This window comes from Echinococcus granulosus (assembly GCF_000524195.1).
Source record: "Echinococcus granulosus chromosome Unknown EG_S00004, whole genome shotgun sequence".
NCBI lineage: Eukaryota > Metazoa > Platyhelminthes > Cestoda > Cyclophyllidea > Taeniidae > Echinococcus > Echinococcus granulosus.
In genome coordinates, this window is record NW_020170384.1 from 1,632,155 (window position 1) to 1,645,199 (window position 13,045).

Consider the following 13,045-nt stretch of genomic DNA (forward strand, 5'->3'; position numbering starts at 1 on the left):
GAAGATTCTTGCTATTCTTGGATGGTGAATACACCCAGCTTGGAATACTTACTCTTCATCCGAAAAGGATCCCTGTGAGAATGAACCAGCTTGCTCGTTCTCTGATCCATTCATGTATCGCGGTCGAGCTCTCTGGAAAGAAAATTTGGCCCTTAAAGTTCATTTACCATTTTAAAGCATCTTCGACATTTCCAAACAACGTTTAAGCTATTTGGATTTTCTGCTTCTGTACATTCTTATGTGCAAATATAAGCGGACAGGTCACATAATAATACGGATTTCCATGCGGAAAGAATTTCGCAAAATTTTATTTGGCGGTAGCCAGGGCATTTTACAATGAAACGAATTGTACAAATAAATTACCTTATTCTACAACGCGTCCTCACCGAAACGGGACCCATACCACCTCAGGTTAAAAAAAATCTGCCTTACTTGATTTTTGCCTATGTTTCTGAGGGACGCTCAGAAATGCTAACCTTTTCTAGGCTTGACGCACAAAGAGGAAATAAAAGACAAGGCAAATTAGATTTTTCAAGTGACACAGGGCACCACGAAGTTCAGGAAGACTGAACGTGAAAAAAAGTGCGCAGTGCACCTAAAACAACCATTTGGAGTAGATTGAAAGCTGACGAGTCAACGACAGATCGTTTAACAGATTTCATCACCCATATTTCGCATACCGGTCCTACTACTGCCATTAAATGCAAGCAATGCAGGCAGACTGAGAAATGAGCAGCTAGAATCCCTAATTTTATTCTTTGGCTCCATCAAGTCGACCGCCCAAATGGCTAATTTACACAGAACTCGTAGCACCGCCAGTCTTGACAACCGCGCAACTGAAAAGAAGCGGTTGTTAAGATATCATTTGCGAGTGCATTCACAATGAAATCAGGTCTATGTATTACTAATACAATGAATTGATATGAAGCCCTGAGTGCCTCAGAAGAGCTGAGGCTACCAGCATGATCGCCGAACCTTGCCACCGAGAAGTGTAGTCTTCTAGGACTGAATGGCCCGCGTAATAAAACGCCTGGTTAAACAAACCTCCAAAGCACCACGACTAATATGTTGCTAAAATATGATGTACGACCTGCCAGGAACTAAGTTCTCATGTAAGCGGAAGCCAAATTAAGCAAACTGCCAGAGCATTATGCTTGGTTCCTTAAAAAAATTAAATAGTAATAAAATAAATCAACTTGAGTGATTAAATTAAACATTGTTCGATTAAAATATGGAAAATATTATTGGAGGTGTTGAAAATAGTTGTCCGCAAGTAAGTTAATTCATATAAAAAACATTTTTGCAAAATTTTGGTGGTAAATGGTCGCACCGATACAGCGCCCTAAATTCCTCACGAAAAATATACACTTGCAAAAAAATTATCCTGAAGTTACCAAAAATGATTAAAGTAGGAGCTTTATTACAGGGTTTAAGAGTCAAAACTAAATGGATTGCATAAATTTGCTAGCGAAAATTTAGATAATCAAAATAAACTTCTCTGTAGGGTCCCGAGACTTTCCAAAGCCGGGAGAAGACACTATACTCGGGCAGAATATGTGTTCAGCACAGAGAAGTTGTTTGGTCTATTGGCATGGCCCGAAGGCCAGCCCACCCAGCAAGGTAAAAAAAAGATAGCTCGAAGTACAAAAATGGCGCCCCACCAATCCCGAGGGATAAACCACCATTGTATTACATTTCCAGTTTATTTGCACTGAACATGCGACTTGTGCCTGTCATTAAATTTACAATTGCAATGACCGTGGTCGCTAGTTCTATTGCAATATTTTAAATGCACTAACTAATTTTACCAGAGCCTTGTTTAACTTTGCTTGCTAATCTAACACACATGTGAAATTCGTTTTACTGATCCAAAAGATACGCGTGCTTTTGAATATCGCGGGGTTGTCGTCGGCTGTGTTCGAGATGTCCAATAAGAGGAAAATTCAAATGTCAGATTCAGATCTCGAGTATCTGCGTGATCTAGCCAGGAGTTATTCAAAGAAGAATGCCTTTGATAGCAAAGGCATAATGCTTCTTTGCAAGGCCTTATTTCCAAACAACACAAAAATAAAGGTGGGTATTCATTGGAGTTAATCTTAGTTTGTCAACAGATTATGGAATATGAGATTGTTAAAAAAATGGGGAACTTTAAACTTGCATCATCAATCCTTGCTGACAATTATACGCCGCGTACTAATCGGTGGGCAGAAGAAGTAAACAATATTTTCGCAGGACTGCAGTCTACTCCGGTCAGTCAGCAGTGTCAGAGTAAGCTTGATTCAATTTTCTTACTACTAATGGATTAGAATTATTTACTGCACTTCCACATCGCATTCAGACGGATATGACCATTTCATACCTCAACTCCGTATTCAATACCGTCGAATCAAAAGCAGACTTCATACTTCAGTTTCTTACAAACAAATTGGACGTACTTGGGGAAGGCAGTGTTGTTGGAGCCTTGTTGGAGAACCTCATTGATCTGCTTATGGCAGCAGAGGAGAAGCACTGCCAAGCAATCAACAGCAAAACGCAAAATTGTAAACCTACCCCGAGCACTCCACAATCACCTGATAGGGAAGCTGCTAGCGTAACTGCCACAAGATCTTGCTTATTGAATGAGTCAAATGAGGATTTAGAAACTGATGAAGGTGAGGAAGGTGAAGTCCTGGAAGAAGCTGATGAAGATGATGACGAAGAGATGGACGATGAGGACGCTGATAATCAAGGTTCAAAGCTGCTGGTTGAGAAACAATGTATTAGTGTATTGAATTTTCATCGGATGAGACTTGTTTGCGAGGTTTTTCCTATAGTTCATCGCGTAAGTAAAATGTCGTTCCGTATTTTATCCCACCTACATTTACTTTAGATGCGTAATGGTATTAAAATCAGCAGTTCCCAGCTTCAGACGCTCGTGGTAAAGTCATTTCAGTTTCTATTTACATTTGCTGCACAAATCCCTTTTGCGGCAGATGGTTGTCCCGAGATCTTTGGCCTGTCAGGACCCCTTCCAGAACTGTTGAAAATGGAACCTGCAAAGTACTTGCGACTTTTTCTAGATATGGCTTCAGACCTCTTAAAATGGCCGGTTACCGGACCCTCCTTTCAAGTTCAGCCGCACTCTGACATCTTCGACATGCTTCGAAGGTGCTACCATATTTACAAAGACCTAGAACACGATGTTCAGCGCCAAAAAGGTGGCAGCGGTGGTGGCAGTGGTAATAACAAGAAACGTACCTCTGCCTCAGTTCACAATTTCTCTACAGTGGCCAGTCAAGTTGTTTGTATGTTTTGGGCTCTCTTTATTGAGAAAGGCATGGCATGCCTGAAAGAATTCAGCCTTCGGACTTGTGTGCCCTTTTGCATTGCCGCAGTTGCGCCGTCGATAGATGAATTTGATTTACCAGTAGATGAGCCACTTTCAGAGTCACTTCACCTGCTGCATTCACTATGGTCCCTTCGTCTTCGCTTCAAAGCTCAGGAGAAGAAATCAAAGTCTAGGTCCTCCAGGAAGGCCACATCGGTATTGGAAGGTGTGTATTCTTCTCTTCAGCCGCAAAGCGGTGTTTCCGATCTCAAATTTAGCTGTCTTCTTGAGTTTTTTGTTCGCGTTGACCTGACACTAGCCAGTTTGAACGACACAAATGCAGATTTTGAGGAGGTATTTGCAAATTTGGCTCTACTATCTGGTGCTTATAGCGAGGAGCAGTCCCGAGTGTTGCAGTGCTTACTAAGCGTTACGAAACTTCGCTTGAAGCCACCAACGCAGGTCAAACAGTTGGTAGCCGATCGACTACGACTTATTTATCGCGTGATTGAATTGAAGCTGGATGATGATACAGACAGTCGACCGTGGACGAAGCTGTCGAATCAAACGATTGTCATTTCAGTTGCGTCGTCAAGGGATACTGCTGAAGCGTGCTTGGCATATGTTGAACGGTGGTTGGTTGAAGCCGTTAAGGCGCAGTCTTCTGTTGACGCGGCATGTCTGGCGTTTGTCCTACACCAGAACCCCTTTTGGGCGCGCTTGCCTAACTTTAAGTGTGTGCACCAGGAGGAAGTCATTTCTCGCCTAAAATCGAGTTGGTCGACTGCGAGGAAATTTTTCGTCGGTTGGTTAACAGATGGATTTATTCGGAGCCCATGTTCTCTAAGTCAATTGGTGCAGGTGGAGACGTGTACAGGGGAATCGGAAAGGTAGTGTCATGATTTATTTAACAGTTCTTTTGCTTGCCAAATGTTAATCGTTATTCGTGTGTTTTAGCCATGAATCGGAGATCATAGATCAATGCACAAGTCTCATCCAAGCTCCGCCCTTTGCTGGAATATTGTCAACTTTGTTTCTTTTTATTAAGCAGGAGGGCAAACGCCTCAAAACTTGTATTAGTTGATTAATGTGAATGTAGTTTGCATTGTGTGTAAAGTGGGTGGTGGTGGGCATCTTCGCACCGAGGGGACGGCTGGTCTCTGAGTCTGGTCTCGCGGGAGCGGGTCGGGATACTTGTGGCCGCGGTGCAGTCCCGGAGCTCGAGTTGTTCGTGGGTTGGGTGGGAGCTCGGTTTGCTTCGCAGTGTGGGTGCCTTTGTTAAGATGATTTCAATATTGTCATCGTACCGAGTGCCTGGGCTTACTAACTCGACGGTGACGTAAGGGTGGAACCATTCTGCTCAGACTTGAAATCGAACGGATGGGGTGTGTGAAGTGGATACATTTTAACTTCCGAGCAAAGTACAAGCGTCACTCTTCCGAGTTTCTGCCTCACGTCTTAGGATGCGACAATTGAGCGCAATCAAACTCTTTAATTTTTTCATGGTTTTATTTGTCAGAATCGAGGTGCAATAATGCGTAAAGAACCGCATCATATGAAATAAGGTCCAGCCCAATCACGTGAAAATCAGATCAACCGATTTAATGGGTCTTGTGTGCACTCCAGTGGAAGAAATTTGGCTTCTAGGTTTTGTGTAATAGGTGGTATTTTGCTTTTGGTTTCCACACAGTTTTCTTCTAACTTTATTCGCATTTAATGGCTGCGTTTTTTGGACCCACAACGGGATCCGGTAGTTTCTCTGGTTTTCATGACAATGTTATTCTGATTTTGATGTTTTAAAGCCCGGCATTATTTGCAAACCTATGAAAACACGAAACTTCTTTCACTAGGGTCTTACGGTCTCTTGTTTGCTTTTCGGGTTTGTCTTAAACTAAGAAGTTTGATTTGGTAGGTCTCAACCAAAGCTTCTTCACATACCTATCATTAATACGATTATTAGTAAAACTTTCATAGGCTGACAAATTGTCCACTTCTTCGTGCCTTACACTCTCGGAGTATTTTTGATCTCAGAGTTAATTTTGCGTTTGCATCGCATTTTTGATGGAAATAGTCTAGATAGCTCAAAACTGCTCTTTTGGAATTTTAATTGTGATAATAATGATCCAAAAGCAGCGTCAGTCGGATCATTTCAAATCGATGAATGCTGCGAATTTTTAGGTGTTTTATTTGGATGGCAAATGTTAGAGAGATATTTAATGCACTGTTAATCAGCAGTCGGAGAGATCGAAAGGTATTTTTCTTTGTCTTTAATTACATTTCTTCACTGTCAGGTCCGTTTAAGTCAAGCTATAAACGCTCTCAAAACACCCACCGTACACAATTATTTGAATAAGAGCAGTGCCGATAAATGGTCTGGACGTCAAGCCAACAGTTTTACGTGGAAGTCTGTCTGTGATATCATTGTGCATCTCCTTCAAGACGAACTGCATGTGGCAACAGTCAGGCGAAATAATGTCAGCATTATGACGGCTGAATTCTCTGAATGTTTTCATCTTTTAAACGTCTTTCTATCTCACGGGTTGGAAAGTAGTAAAGTAATTTTGTAAACTGCTTTTTTAGCTGATTTGAAACTCCCTCTTGACGAGGTCCTCGTATTCCTCTTCGGTCTAATAAATGATTCCACCTTAGCATTCCTCCAACCCTTTGCAATTGACTCGCTCTCCTCTCTTTTATGGCATCTCCCAATAGAAACACAGGCTCTGGAAATCTGCAATCTCTCTCGTGAGTAGGCACGGAGTCTTATTTTGTGACTTACATTAAACTCAGGCCTTCAGGATTGGTGTCTCGATCAAATGAAGATTGCTCCATCCGGTCCTGTTGCCTTGCTTCTTTGTCATACTCAAAACGTGTGCTTCCATTCTCGCAGAACCCTTCATTGTAATTTTATGTCTCTTCTGGAAGGTGTTCTTGTGTGGTAGGTTTCACTGTCTAACACTCTGACGTCACAGTTTTGAGTGTGGGTGGTCGGATTCCTCGGGATTGGGGTGGTTCCTGCGTCTGCTTCGATGGACTGTGGCAGAAGTCTGTATCACTCCAGATCTTCATAGGTCCGTGTTCGGTTGCTTCCTTAAGCGTGCGCCCATTCTTTTTAAACTCTGGCCAAAATTTCGGGAGACTTGCGGTCAGTACGTGCCGCCCAACCTCCATATGCTGACTTTGGATGTCAACGATAAGTCTTCTCCTGCTCTGGCTCAGACAGTAAGTGGGAAACACTTTTCTTGTCAATCAAAGCCCCTTGCTTTTATTTTTGGATTTAATTTAATCCATTATCCATCACTTAAGCATTTAATAACCCTGGTTTCACCAACTATTTAGGTTGGTGGGTGCTTGAACGACTCCTATGCTCTAGATGCCTACTATGTAACATCTCCAGTCTTGGACGATCTCTTCATTAACTGGAAAGATTTGGCTAAATTTTCATCAGCCTGTTTGCTCTCGGATGCCTGTTTTATCGCTGAGGAAAAGCCTTTGCTGTTACCCGATCGAAGCAGTCGGCGTCCCCAGCCAAATTGCGTTGACACCGGTCGTGAATTACTGGCTTTTTGTCGGTGGATCATCAATACCAGTGTTGTCTTGAAGGCCTGTATCACGGTGGAAGAGATAAGACCGTTTTTTAGCCTACTGATGAATTTTTATACCACTGAGTGGAGTCGACATGCTGATCGAATGCGGTTTCAAGCGGAGGATTCCCTTTGTTTGCAGCTCTTTGGAATGCGTGACTTCTTTGTCACATTTGGCACGTTTATGGAAGCCTTGGAGGCCTTTAAAATGGTAGGTATTGCTTCCGGTCATTGGCACTTGTATTAGACTGAATTGCTTGATTCATTGAAAGCTCGTTCTTCTGATTGTCAACAACCGTGGATTTATGAACGTCTTTTCAACTTCGTGTCAGCTGATGATACCGTGGGCTGGTTGTGGTGGGTCATTGTCCTACATGTCTGTTGTTTTTTCGTTTTTGATGGTGAAATCGTTTAAGCTCTAGTCTGTACTTCAGGTGGCCAGTTTTTGATTGGGTGCTTCGCTTCCAGTGGCAAAGAGCTGTTGCAACGGAATCTTTCCGTAGTTTAAATTGTTTCATTGCGTTGGACGTAATTTCGAAATTACTGGGCTCTGCCAAAAGGTTTATTTTTGTACTAGGTCTTAGTGTCCCTCTTATAGTTCCCTTGCTATTGAAGCTGCAATATCAACCGCAGTGACGGCGTTGGCTATCTCTACTTACTACATACAACATGGACTCGAAAATATTGACGGTTTCTCATCCTGCATTGACCGAATTTGGAATCAGGCTTTACTGTGGGTCTCTTCTAGTCAATTAAGTTGTATTTTCTACCAAACGAATGAACATGATCAGTAGCTTAGTTCCACTTCATCCCGTTATTCATTGAGGACACGAATTATGCAATAGTTGCCGAAGAGGTGTTTTGTTTTTGGCTGGATTTTTATGCTTTAATTTAAGACAATTTGTCTCATTGCATGACCGTGCGACTTCCATGACAAAAGCGAGGTGGTTTTTTAAAGATCTATTTCTATCATACGACTGTTTCGAAACTGAGGCCACAACTTTGAACCTATAGTACTGATTTAAAATTTCAAATTTTTTCCACCAAAAGCACACTGATTTTATATCTGTTGCATCATAATGTGTTTGATAAGTCATTGCGAATTTCAGGTGGTTTGAACAGCTGTCGATATCTAACCTTCGAGAAGATTCCCGCTACAGAAACGAAAAACGTCGTGCTCTTCTTCATGACAGACTCATTTCCTGCCTCTTAGAAAGCTTGCTTAGGTTGGATTCAGTCAGTATCGCTAGCCAGGCCTATGTACCGTCACGAGCCCAGCATCTTTCCTCCCTCTGGAATGCCCTACTCTCAACCACAGTATTCGGCAATCCTTTTGCCCCCTGGCGTTATCGTCTGGCCCTGTTTGCTTACCTCATTTGGCCCAAAACCTCCATAGAGATAGTCTGTACTACGGCTACGCCAATACCACCACCCTTGGTGTTTCTTCTTACCACACATCCGTCGGCTTCCGATATTCTCCGATACCACTTCCTACATTGGAGCTTGAGTTGTCTTCTCCGTCCGGAAAACCCACTTCCTGAAATATTTCCTCGTGTCAGTACAGTTCCAGTATTTGGCCAAAAGCATGTTCAGCTGATCGAGAAGTTTGTGAATTCACATTTGCCAGAACCATCTGATCTATGGACGTGCCTGTTCTTTCATTTAGTTTCTCCAAAAATGATTGAAACGTCATGCCTTCGAGAAGCAGTGGATTACGTGTTAGTGGATGTGGAACAGCGTTATGGCCTTGTAACTGTGCTTTTTGCACTTCTACAGCGGGTTTCAGAAAAGGAATGGCCATCTCGTCTTAGTCAGTTGATACGCAGTTTGCTTGCGCACAAGTCGACGGATCAGCTGCCTGAGACTGTTGCTGCACATTGTGTTGATTTAGATCTCGATGATGGTGAATTATCGTCCCCAATATGTGAATTGACTGTAGGTACCGAAGACACCATGGCTACTACTCATCTTCGTTCTTTTGAGTCAAAAATACTTCTACCATTGAATGCCTTCTCTCATCCCTCCCTGCTTTCGATGACAGTGAAGTGTCTGCAAGAAATCATGACCAAACTGTCATGGCGAAGTGCCTACGATACAAAGTGGTTGGCGGCACTCCACCGGTACTTGCGAAAAGTGGATTTCTCCCCAACTGATAATGAAAGTGTTGTCGATTTGTTCTGCAGTCTCGTAGATGCTCTGAAGGATGCACTGAAAGCCCAGTTAGTTCTGAAAAGGTGGAGCCTTTTTCTTACAACCGTCACCGCTTTAAATGATTTTGGTATAGTCCTGTCTGCCTGCCTTACGGGGGTCGGAGACAAAGTTTTCCACAACGAAATTTTTGAAAAGATTGCCCGACAGGTTATTAAGTTGGCCGAGACAGCGTGGGTCGCTGGTGGGGCTAGATGGCCCAAATTCGAAGAAGGCTTCCTGCCTCCTAATTTGGGCTCCGTTTTCTGCGATTCATTTGGTGTTTGGATTCGGGTAAGTTTATAGGTCGTTTATTGCTGTTGGAAATGGCGCGAATTACATACTAATTTTAAATAAGTAGCATTAATCTATCGAATATTTTTAAGCTCCATTCTCTCGGATTGCTGGGTGACGAAGTACCAGCTATTCCTCTTGAAGTTCTTTTAATTCAGGAGGATACAAGCACAGTCCTCCAACCACTTCGTTTCTTTCAAAGGTTTGCGTTCTTTTCCAAACGTCAGACTCACTATTTTAGTCTGCCACATGAATCGAAAGACACCCTTTTACTTTTGATTGCAAATCTGGTGAGTCGTCTTTCCGGGAGGACGAAGATTACCTCACCGCCTCTTCTGTACACACTCGATTGGCTTCTATTCCTCCTAGTTGAGATCTTAAATCGATGGAAATGGGGTTATCACAATCACTTGTCGGAAAAAGAAAATTTTCCTTATTATTCCTTATCTCAGCTTCTGGAACAAAGCTCCACCTTTCACTCACCAGTCTCACTTATTATTTCCACTTGCTGCTTACTGATCAAGCACATAGAACCCATACACATCGTTGGAAGGGTTTGTCTTTACACTTTGTCTCTAACAGTGCTTGCAGGTGTTTCTAAATCGTTTAGCTGGCAAAAATAAGGCGTACTTGGGGCTGCATTTGAGGCCCTACCTAATGCCTCTCTGTCTCTGGGAACTCTCTGACGGTCGTTTCGATCTATCGACGTGCCCGCGGGAGTTTCAAGCTGCAGCGATAGCTTGGGGTTATGCCTCCTTTGAGGAGTTTTTGGAGTAGTTTTTCTTCCTCTGATTGGTCCCTTTCTTTAGGCAATCGCAGGAATACGGCGCATTTTTGCAGATCGCTGGCATCGACGTAGCCGAAAATCACCCCTCTCGATTTACGTACAATCAAATTGCAGCATGTCTATTTGCGAAAGATCGGTTCCCAGCATATATACGAACTCTTCAAACTGCTAATCAGGTTTGTTCATATTCTAATTTGACGCCTCATTTAAATCAAGCCTTAATTTTCACTTAAGTAGATACAAATAATCTGTTTTATGAAAATAAAATAGTGGATGTACTGGAGTAGTGCTGCTATCATATTTTAACAGTTCTTTTCTAACACCCTTCCTGTCTTCATAGAAGGCCTTCAAGTGTGTGTGCTGCATAGAGGGCTTTGTGGCTGTCACTTCGTACCTCTTCCACTTCGTACTCCTATTCACAAGTGACACTTCCGCCGACCTTGACCGCAACGCTTCCCGGATTAGCTACCACTTGGTCTCCCGTCTAACTCTCCTCTTTGTGGAACTCTTTGCTACTCATCAAGTGGATACTGATAAACTGACCTGTTCACTCTTCTCCTCATCCTCGGCTGCGGACAATGTGGAGCAAATGGCATCACGAATACTCTCGCAGGTCGCCTCTTTCAAAGCGGATTTTATACTGGTACGTAGAATATTCGTATTTTCCATTTTCGGCCCATGTTTATTATACTGCTGATATCAAAATTCCAGCTGACTTCCTCCGTTTGACAGTGCAAGTTTCGGTATCACATTGAAGTAATACCCTAAATGAGTGGCTGTGGTAATTGGTTTGCCTCCGAGATACTTCAAATAAGCGTAGGCAACTTTTTTCCCGAGATACCGTGTTAGTCACCTTAAGTGATTGTTCGGAGGTAATAAACTTCCTTATGCAAGATTAAGATGAATCGTCTTACAGACTGTGCTTATATTGGCAGAGTTTCGTAGACCTCAACCCATTCCTTTACCACTTTGAAAAGTATAACCACTAGCTCGTTTTTTGGTACTGTTTCGGAACAACTCTAAATTGCCGAAGGAAATTGACTAAAAAGGTAAAGCAGGGTATATTTACTTATTCGAGTAATCGTTATGTACACGAACAACCCTTATAAATCATTGGAAGGCAAATATTTTTGAAAAACTCTTGCCAATTTAAAGATATGTACCCATTGCTTGTTTTCTAAGGACTTTTTAGATTTACTTCAAAAACAGCTATCGCATTTTAAAAAAAAATGCATACCTGAGTGTGCTTTATTATGATAAAATGTCCTTTCTGCTTAGAATCTCTCGGAGGCTCTTTTGGAGGCAGGCTGTCATTTTTTAAAGGATCCACGCGAGTTGGGTGCTGACTCGATGTATGATCCTCTTGGTGGTTACTATCCACGTGTTTCCGTGTGGTTAGCGGTGGCTCGCTTCATAATCCTCCTTGTCTCGTCCTCGCCTAATGCCACACCAACCTCTAATAGCTATCTCAATTGGCGTCTTATCAGTGGTATTGTTAATCTCATTGATGTGGAATATAAGGGGTAGGCTGTAATCTCTCCTAATCAACCCTGGTCCTCCCATAGAAATCGGCTTCATAGAATTGGTTTTCTCTTAACTGCTTTACTAGATATCTTAAAAGCAGTTGTAAAGAACACTTGTATCACCTCAAGCGATCAGGTGAGCTCGCATTGCTGACTATGAGTTGTATAGTTGGAAGTCGCCTGGCACAATTCAACAGTTTATCAACTCGCGGAGGTAGCCTCAAAATTATCAGCTCTACCAGATGATGTGCATTTGGATCTCTCCCAGGATGTAAGCGTCAAATTGAATGATCTCCTTCTTTCTCTAGCTTATTGAAATTCTAGATCATCTCTTTCAAGTGCGTGGAGGAAATCGCTTCTCGAATGCAATCTGTCATCTTGACAACATCTTTGAGAATAATGCCCTCCTCACCCCTTATCAGCCGCACTTCAGTCGTTACTGCAAATGCAATAGACGGGATGTAGATGAGGTAATCGAGTACTATGTGTTTTAAGATTAATCTCTAATGCTGGTAATAAAAGGTGTGGATAGTAATTATTATGGGAGGGTTATGAACAGTCTATACCATCAGCGCAGTATCCGGAGTTGGGGACTAAAGGTGTACGGTCCGGATGTAGCTTAATTACAGTTGTAAAGATGGCTTAAGTGGCTATTGTCGTAAGTTACACGAGCATGATGCTCTACTAATACAGTGACAGGCAAATTAGCAGTGATGAGAATGCAAATATGTACTTTAAAACATTGGCGTGTTAAATAAAATTACCTTTATTACCAGGAAATTCACCGCTTTTTGGAGTGGACCGATTTCTTGCGCCATCCACGGTTGCTGAAATATCGCGCCGCAGGTCTTCGTCATTTGACAGCACTTCTGCGGCCCAGACATGAGTTCACCACGATACAACTCCATGAACGCCTAGTCACCGTCCCACACGAGCGCACCGAGGAGAAATTGCGTTTATTGGAGGCGTCCAGCATTCAAAATTGGGTTCCGTCCGCTGGGAGTAGTGGCTGTAGTGATGTGGTTAGCGAAAAGCAGCTACTCTTCCGCATGCTCATTGAACTATCAACAGGCAATCATCTGGTGGAAATCGACCCAGAAACACGTCTTGCGATGGCAGAATGTGTTGCTTCGTTGAAAGCTACTTTCATTGATGAGAAAAGTGCTCTTAAACCATCTGAGAGAGCGCGAGAGCTTCTTATTGAAAAGTCGCCTGATCCCATGGTTGTGGAGCAGCTGGACTGTGTGATTACCATTGCAAACGGGATCGCTTCTCCAAAGTAATTTGACCTTAAGATATCCCCAAACTTTTCCGCACCTTTTTGACCTGATAGCTACGATTTTAGCTCCATCTTTTCTCAAATTGG

The 13,045-nt window shown here is 42.6% G+C and overlaps 1 protein-coding gene across 1 annotated transcript in view; it reads left to right on the forward strand. All coding sequences in view use genetic code 11, as the record gives it.

Annotated features, from left to right (window-relative positions):
* Positions 1–1,923: 1,923 nt before the first annotated feature.
* Positions 1,924–13,045, forward strand: part of EGR_01160 (Serine-protein kinase ATM) — a gene marked incomplete at both ends in the record, with an annotated part of 29,246 nt that continues 18,124 nt past the window's right edge. The window contains 21 exons of the mRNA XM_024490409.1: positions 1,924–2,073; positions 2,112–2,268; positions 2,307–2,821; positions 2,870–4,060; positions 4,425–4,547; positions 5,599–5,812; positions 5,888–6,049; positions 6,095–6,242; positions 6,277–6,526; positions 6,644–7,099; positions 7,136–7,245; positions 7,487–7,621; positions 7,998–9,369; positions 9,952–10,142; positions 10,179–10,332; positions 10,497–10,799; positions 11,435–11,679; positions 11,722–11,815; positions 11,849–11,950; positions 11,988–12,149; positions 12,456–12,958. Coding sequence (XP_024355228.1) covers positions 1,924–2,073; positions 2,112–2,268; positions 2,307–2,821; positions 2,870–4,060; positions 4,425–4,547; positions 5,599–5,812; positions 5,888–6,049; positions 6,095–6,242; positions 6,277–6,526; positions 6,644–7,099; positions 7,136–7,245; positions 7,487–7,621; positions 7,998–9,369; positions 9,952–10,142; positions 10,179–10,332; positions 10,497–10,799; positions 11,435–11,679; positions 11,722–11,815; positions 11,849–11,950; positions 11,988–12,149; positions 12,456–12,958 — 6,737 coding nt within the window. The remainder of the gene's footprint in view (positions 2,074–2,111; positions 2,269–2,306; positions 2,822–2,869; positions 4,061–4,424; positions 4,548–5,598; positions 5,813–5,887; positions 6,050–6,094; positions 6,243–6,276; positions 6,527–6,643; positions 7,100–7,135; positions 7,246–7,486; positions 7,622–7,997; positions 9,370–9,951; positions 10,143–10,178; positions 10,333–10,496; positions 10,800–11,434; positions 11,680–11,721; positions 11,816–11,848; positions 11,951–11,987; positions 12,150–12,455; positions 12,959–13,045) is intronic.